Raw genomic sequence first — 8,873 nt, forward strand, 5'->3', positions numbered from 1 at the left:
TGTATAAAAATTTGTTAAAACAATATTCAAATCAGATCTTTACTGAGGATAGAAAAATTAGGATTAAAAGTAGTGGAGAAACCACTCTTGTCCTCGCTATGGATTTATAATATTTTTTGCACTTGTTTGTATTCTGTCTTCTGTTCATTATGATCTTTAGGCTATTGTCGCACTGGCTATAAGGTTGTGGTGCTTATACCAGTGTGTACTGATGCCCAGGCAGTAAACCTGCCCTTACCATCATCAATTAGTTTAGGGGAATAACCCCTCTCTATAAATCTGTCATTTTCAAGTTTCTTTCTCAAATGTCGGAACAAACCGTCCCCTATGGATTGCCCTAAAAATAAGTTGGGGGTGACAACTAGTAGCCTCTAACAGAAAATGTATTTTTTAATCATTGCCATTAATGTATGTTTTCCTAAGATCAATATCCAGAATCTTATCAACAATAAACCAGATAGTCTATATGTCTAAGATAATAGGAAACCGAAAATATTTCATTGGTTTTGTATTTCCAAAGATCTGGCACTCCTCCCAACAACCCACATACAGGTTGGTATATGTGCAAACTCTGGATCCATAGAAAACCCAACATCTTTGGTGATGGTAAACTGCATCAAACAGAAAATAATTGTGTGTTAATAATTACATAGTTAAAATGTAAGTCAGGTTGAAAAAAAGTCCATCAAGTTCAACCACTAGGAAGGTAAACATATCCCAGATATAAAACCCTATATAGACATCCAGAGGAAGGCAAAAAAAATCCTGGTTCAAATTGCTCCAACGGGAAAAAATATTTCCTTCCTTAATCCATTAGGCAGTCTCTGACAGTCTGTTATCTTTATTTTAAAGCTTAAATACCTAGTTATATTCTGTGCTTCTTGAAAAGCATTTAGCTTTTCTTTAAAGCAATCTTTATTACATGCTGAAACTATTTTAACCCTCTTATAAGCATACAATTCTTCCGCATAATTTCTGTACTTATCTCAACGAAACTGTAAAGCTGCATACACACGTGCAATTCTTGTCGTTGGAAAGGATCTTTCACGATCCTTTCCAACGACAGGACTACACGATGCATGAACGGTGCTGTACATACAAGACCATTCTGCTCTATGGAGAGGGGAGGGGGAGAGCGACGGAGCGGCACCCTGCTGCGCGCTCTCCCCCTTCCCTTGCATTAGGATCGCTGGTCGTTCATCGTTCGTGGATCTGCCAGGACGGATCCACGGATGATGAACGACGCCGACTGTACACACGCCAGATTCTCGCCCGATATCTGGCCGATGCCGATTATCGGACGAGAAAAATCTGACGTGTGTACGCAGCTTTAGACTGTTAAACCTAAATAAAGAGGAATACAATAATATAGACTTAACATCACTCATTGTTAATATTGTGTTTCGCAATGAGAACCTTCTGTTTTGAGTATTTTTTAGTTTATTACCTTTTAAATGTGAGAATTTATGTAATTAAAAGTTGTAGGTGCTAGGATACAGTCCTAGGTGCTGAACATTACCTACAATCACAGCAAAGTGCAGGATGTATAAAATGTGTATGAGTCTTGATAAAAAAAAGCTTCTAAAATGTTAATATATCATAGCAATAACATAGTCCTTTTCTTTCTGGTTTGAAAAGGTAACAGGTGTAGCCTTATAAGTTGTATAAAATACCAATACCAATCTCTTTTTTGGTCAATAGAAAAAAGTGGAATGTGTTGGCATGCTTTGTATGCCTCCTGATTCATGAACAACTTTAATGAAGAGCCAGTCCCACTGAGAATGTGCAAATAGGGATTTCTTTCAGGAACCTTGCTTGGCCCCTCTGTTATGTATACAATGAAGAATTATTATGCAAAGGTAGGGTTAGTTAAATGTCTTTTTTTTTCTTACTTCTACTTTTTCAACCATTAAAAAAAGATTTTATATTATTGAAGGTAAATAAAATGGTAATGCACCTTTGATTAAAAAAAAAAAAAGAGCAGGAACGAAGGACAAGAGGCTTGATTTCAAAAGAGGCTTAGTTGGGAGCTATGCAGAGTAGGCCATGGGAACGGAACTAGAAGAGGCCACCTATAGTTGCTGTTCTGTCAGCTCCCTGACTTTACGAGGGGGTGCTGGCTTTGCCCCCTTCCAGATGAAATAGATAAATGAGTTTGGGGGCATATGACAGCCTAATATCTTAGTATGTCACTGTGCAAATAAGATGTTTGTGAGATGTCACAAACACTGGGGGAGAAGTGTATTTCCTACAGCACTGTCAAAACCTGGATATCTTGTTTCAAGACTGGGCATATCACCGTTGAAAATGAGCACCGCAGTGGGCGCCCCCCAACTTCAACTGACCTGGCAGCCTGCGATGCTGTCCATGAGCTGATTATTGAGGACCGGCGAATATCCGCAAAAAAGATAGCCCAGATACTTAACATCTCACGGGAATGTGTTGGGTTTATCACCACCACTATCCTAGACATGCCCAAGCTTTCGGCCAAGTGGGTGCCGAAATGTTTGAACAGTGATCAGAAGAAGGAACAAGCTGAAGCATCCAAAGCCGTTTTGGCCCATTTTGAAGCTGCACAGGACTTTTTGGCTAGGTTAGTGACTGAGGGTGAAACCTGGCTCCACATCTATGATCCTGAAACCAAGGAACAGTAAAAGGAATGGTGCTACAGCGGGTCCCCGCGGCCAAAGAAGTTCTGAACCTAGAAATCTGCCAAAAAAAGTCATGGCATTTGTTTTCTGGGACAAAGACGGTATTCTGTTGGACTACCTATCTCAGGGCTCTAGTATCACCAGACAGTATTATGCTAACCTTCTGGACCAGGCAATAAAGATAAAATGCCATGAAAAGTTGACCAAAGGGATCCTTTTTTTGCAGGACAATTCACCTGCGCACATGTCCAATGTTGTGGCTGCCAAATTGAACACCCCGGGTTTCCAATTGGTCCACCATCCCACCTACTCACCTGACCTGGCCCCTTCGGACTATCATCTGTTCCTGAATTTAAGGAACCACCTGAAGGGACAACGTTTTGAGGACAGCTGAAGGGGCAATGTTTTGAGGACATTTCTGATGTCAAAGATGCTGCTGAGAGCTCGTTTGCAGCCCAACCAAAGGACTTTTATTTGATCGGTCTAGAAAAGCTGCAACTATGCTGTACCAAGTGCATCAGTCTCAGGGGGAAGATGTTGAATAAATCTGTTATTTCATAACTCTGGCTCTCTTCTTTCTGGGCAAAGCCAGGAACATCTCGGCACCCCCTCATATACCGCTATCACAGGCTCCTGAGTATGGATAAAAATCTTTGGATTTGAGCTAGAAGAGTAGATTCATTCTTAGACACTTTAGGTAAAGCTAAGTAAGGAAGGAAAATAAAACGTATGCTGTATGATTCTAAAACAATGCCATTTTTGGCATTGTACAAACAATACAAACAACCCAAGTATAATAAAAAAAAAAAAAAAAAAAAGTTTGCAGCCTATTGATAATTACAGTTAGATACAATACAGCCACTGGAGTAAAGTCAGACACCTCTGTCACCCAATTAGATGTGCACTAACAAAAATAATGAAGTGTAATATAATATTGCTCCAAACTTTCAAATATGTTCACTTTCCAAAGGTCATAAAGTAGTCATCACCACCATCAAATCTTGGGTGTGAAATGCAGTAAGCTGCTTCAGTTCCTCGAACCTCAGAATCTGTTCAATTGAAGCAAACATATTGGAAAATATGACGTGCTTGTTTTAGATTTTGTTTTGTTTTTACATTTTGTTGCAAAATATTGTGTGTGGATAAATACTTAGTATATATTTTTCCACTTAAGAATATATGATTCCTAAATAGACAAGACAGCACTGATCTAATAATTTAAATCCTATTTTAATCTTACGAATGCATTTTAATCCCTAGTAAACATACTTGTGAATTAAGAGCAGTTTGTGAATAATTGTGTTCATTTTATATAAAAAAAAATGAATAATAGTTGAATCCCCAATGACCACTGTTTAGATGGCTTTCATATTTTAGCTTACTCTACATAAATAACAGTCTTTATAGGGAACACATCTATAAAGGTAACAAAAGTCCATTTAAAGCCCAAGGGAACCATCCGTTTTAATCCACTAAAAACATTTTGGGTTCATCAAAGATATTCAATGGCTTACAATCTGTTATCTTTAGACTGCCCCATGTCAGCATACTGCTGGATTGTAAAAAAAATTGTTGTGATGGACCTGGAATGCCTTTTTCTCAGTTGAGATTTATCATTTTGCAGCATTACCTTTATTGTGTTTTTCTTTTATAGATATTATCTGTTAAAGGTGTCTCTTTTCACATATAAGTTTTGATTTTGTGTGTGTGTGTGTGTGTGTGTGTGTATGTATGTGTATGTAGGTTGTAGGCTCCAAACCCAACTCACAACCCAACTTATAGTCAAGGCCTCCAGTGAAGGTCTCCATGGACACTTCATGGCCCAACAGGGTTTCTACTGGAACGTCTGAGCTTGCCAGGCTTTGTTCACCACTGTGAGACTCAGGGTGAGGGATGGTTAACCTGTTGGGCAATTCCAGGGGTCCAATCTTCTTTCAAGTCCAAAGGGCAAGCATGTTCTCTCAAAGGTCAGAAAGCCATTCATGGCAATTGGCACAAGGACCCTTGGGACAGCCCAAGGTGGAGATACTGTTGCAAGCTAAAAGACAAGAAGCATCTTATTGGTAGGTCCCAGTCAACATAAAACAATGCTTGTTTGTGCAGGAAATGTAAGCTTTAGTAAAATAGTGCCGCCCCTTCTATTGCTGTCATGTTGTCCCAGAATGAAATCCATCTTTCCTGCTCACAGCATGTAGTTGGTAGCACCATCAATCTATGTAGTCTCAACAACCTTGACTCCTTTCCAGATCCAGGAATAAATTATTCCTAAATTACAACCTCTGCAAACAATATGAAATCATCACTCTGTTCATTCGGTTAGTTTACTTTGTTGCACAAAAAAAAGGAAAAGTATTTTATTTAACAGTTGATCATTCTGGAATTGTACAACACCACCAAAAAGTGAAATGACGTTACATTATCAACAAAACGTTTTTTGTTTAGAAAAGTTAGGGGAAACATTTTTTTGAATGAACAGAAAAAAAATTCCAGTTGGTTCTTTCTTGCACCTCCTCTGGATTTCATGGCAGCCATGAAGGAATGGACTTCACAAATAAAAAGTAATATTTGTTCTTATTTGGTTCCAATTGTTTATGGCAATTGACAAAAAATATTTGCAGGATGAAGTTTTTTTTCACTTCCCACCAAAGATGTTCAATTGACTTGAGACTCGGATTGTAGGCTGGTCATACTATTGAGTCAATGTGCCTTTCCTGATGACCAGTATTAGAAAAACGTAAACCCAGGTCATCCTGGTCCTGTCATCACCTGTTAGTGGACAGTGAAAGGAAAGGAACTGTCAGTTTGCTTTCTCTTTCTTTCAGCGTGCATCTTGTCAGCACATAAACTGATTGGCTGCTTGTTCTGCTGCTTCCTCTCACATTCCTGCCCTGCTTTAAAGAGACAGCAACAGGCTGATGGCAGGTCAAATTCAGGTTCTTTCACTGCTTGGATTTATTTATGTAATAATGATAATAGAGCAGCATTAATCTGCAACCTTTTCCTATAAACATCAGCATGTGGTACATTTCTTTTGCAGTATATACTTCACATACTGGGTTTGTATACTTTTATTTTGATGTGAGAAAAAACTAAAATATTGGCTTTCACATATTATATCAACATATTGTAATACCATGACATTACTTATTTAACAGATTAATAAACGTCGTTATTGGTAATATAGTAAAGCGGCTCCTTGCTTTATATATTTCTGGGGAATTCTATCACAGGGATTTCCTTGTCAGAGATTCTAGAATTTCCTCTAGCTGGAAATAAACAATCCAACTGACCCAGTGAGACTGCATTGCAATGGCCTGCTGTCAGACCCAAAATTTATCTGTGAGATGCTTTTTTTTTCTTAAAAGCCATTTCTTCCAGCATCTCACTATCAGAAATCTATTAAGTTTGTTCTTGTTAAAATGTAAGCAAGGCGATCTCTGTCTGATGTCTTATTTAACAAAGTATTGCCTTAGAAAAGGTTCTGTTAGAATGCTGACTACTCTGCTAACAATGCCCAAAGAGGGAATAACACTAAACAAGATAACTGCTGTACAGCTTGTAGGCTTTAGGTGGCAGTACAGAGCCAACAGAAATAATAATATGTCTATGACCCTTGGACAGTCCCCGGCTTCATGTTCTGGAATGGGCCATTTGTATTGCCAGCACAATTCACTGACCGACCTTAGTATTGATAATACTCGTATATACATAAACACACCCTCACCGGCCACTTTATTAGATACACTTGTTTAACTGGTTGTTAATACAAATTTGTAATGAACCAGTCACATAGCAGAAATCAATAGATTTAGGCATGGGGGCATTATCAAGACAACCTGCTTAAGTTTAAACTATGAGATGTGATTTAAATTACTTTGAACATAGCTTGGCTATTGGTGCTGGGCGGCTGGTCCGTGTATTTCAAAAAGCATAAGCACTGCTGATTTGCTGGGATTTTCACACACAGGCAGCTCTAGAATTTACAAAGAATGGTCCAAAACAGAAAAAATATCCAGTGAGCAGCAGTTCTGTAGGTGAAAGTTCCATGTTGCTGACAGGTTAGAAGAGGCAACCGTAATTCTAATCATTCATTAGAACGGAGGTATGCAGAGGAGCAACCGCTGAACACACAGCACATGGAACCTTGGAGCAGATGGACTACAGCAGGAAGAGACCACACTGAGTGCCACATCGGCATCCGAGGCTAACAGGTTTATTAAAATTGGAGAAGAGAAAAATGTGAAAAATGTTGCCTGGCCTGATGATTTCTGGATGGCATGAGCAGAATTTGGCACAAACAAAACCTCAATCCACCCTGTGTGTTTCATGGATCAGACTGGTGGCTGTTTGTAAGTGTGGAGGATATTTTCATGGCACACTTAGTACCAATGGACATCCGTAAATGCCACAGCCTGCCTTAGTATTGTTACTGGCCATGTCCTTCCATTTATGACTGTACCCATCTTCTGTGGCTAATTCCAGAAGGATAAAGCACCAGGTCACAAAGTGCAAACAACATCTGAAACTGTTTTTTTGCACGGGGCAATGAGTTCACTGTACCCACATGGCTTTCACAGTCAGGATACAGAACTACCACTTATCATCAATACAATTATACATTTTGATATATTCGTACACATCTCTCCAAAGGGGCTTAGGTACCACTTAATATACAGTCATACCCTCGGTATAGTACAGGCGGATCTATTGCCCCCTTACTTAAGGGTAACAATTGTATAAGATTGCTTACAGAAAATAACTGATTGTTTGCTATTGTTGATGCCTACACACATGGGTTTGACACGGGTGGACATATATATTTTTGTATCTCTATGTATTTATGTGATTGTAACATTTCATACAAAACTTGTATGAGCCTTAAAATACCTGCTTCCTCCTTATTCCTTATTCCTCCCCCTTTTCTTTGAATCCCCCATTTAAAGTATTGCTGCATTGAACATGAGGTGTTGGCTTACTCTGACGATACTTTACCTAGGGACAAACAACCAATTACTTTTCTGTTTTATAAATGAAATACAAATTATGGAAGATAATCTTCTTAATGTTTTACACATACCTATTTCCTGTGGCATGATCATGTTATGTTTGATTCTGTACAGTGGGCTATCCCCAGGCGGCAGCACCCACAGTATGGCAGGATCCTCCAGAGCTTCCCTCAGGAGCAGAACCTATTGAGACCACACCATCTGTGCGCTTCTCCGATGTCACCGGGGCTCCCACTGATGCCTCTGAGCCAGACCCCACATTTGAGGATCCTCTGGGTAACAGTGATGGTATGTGACATCTTTATATTTTTATTCAATATGTATAAATATTAAATGTGCAATGTGTTTGATGGACGTAAATTAACTTAAATAATTTCGTAAATAACTTCAAAGAATTTTTTAGATCTATATACAGTCATGAGAAACCTATATATATACCCCACATAAATATTTACTTTTTAATATATTTTAACCGGCAAACATTAGATAGTCATTTAAAAAATTGCCTACAGACAAAAGTGATGATCTTGGATAAAAACAGAAGGAAATTGTTTTTAAATATAATTGAATAGCTTTTTAAATAATTGATTTACTAAATACATTGATGTAAGAATGTGCAATAAAAAGATATACACTATTGGCCCCATAGGCTATTGTTGCTAAATATTTTTTTTTAAAAGGCGTTCCTAGCCGTGTCTGACAATGACCACTGTACCCTGAAAAATTCTTCCCATTACAACGTTTGTAGGTTTTCTTCCATGTCAATAGGATAAAAAGGAGGATTAAGCCAGTCTATAAACCTCAATTTCTTTTTTTGATCCATTCCTGGGTATTTCCACTGTGCTTCACATCATTTTTTTTTTTTTTTGAAAGATCCACTACTTCTTTAACGGTTTCTGAAAAAGATGGCTTCACATTCTACCCAGCACACTTTAATATCATACAGAAGTATTTGTTAACCTATAAGGTGCCCAGATTTTGCTCCAATGTTACTTTTGGGCAACAAACAATTTACAGGGAGGTATTAACTGGTGCAATCTTTCTGATTGTAGATCAATGTACTTTGACATTAGCGGTTACCTGCTTATCGTTCTTTAAAATTGGGGGTTCTTGAAGACTTCCTTCAGAATCAGTCAGCTTGCTTAGTCGGCCAATCTCATGTTGACTATCACTGGGAAATCGCAGCAGGAACAGAATCAAAAATTCATTCCAGTTC

At 38.4% G+C, this 8,873-nt stretch overlaps 1 protein-coding gene across 1 annotated transcript in view; it reads left to right on the forward strand.

The window, feature by feature from the left end:
- SNORC (secondary ossification center associated regulator of chondrocyte maturation) overlaps positions 1 to 8,873 on the forward strand; it is an 18,442-nt gene that overhangs the window by 8,761 nt on the left and 808 nt on the right. Inside the window, exon 2 of the mRNA XM_072407780.1 lies at positions 7,772 to 7,945. Coding sequence (XP_072263881.1) covers positions 7,772 to 7,945 — 174 coding nt within the window. The remainder of the gene's footprint in view (positions 1 to 7,771; positions 7,946 to 8,873) is intronic.

This window comes from Pyxicephalus adspersus, chromosome 4 (assembly GCF_032062135.1).
Source record: "Pyxicephalus adspersus chromosome 4, UCB_Pads_2.0, whole genome shotgun sequence".
NCBI lineage: Eukaryota > Metazoa > Chordata > Amphibia > Anura > Pyxicephalidae > Pyxicephalus > Pyxicephalus adspersus.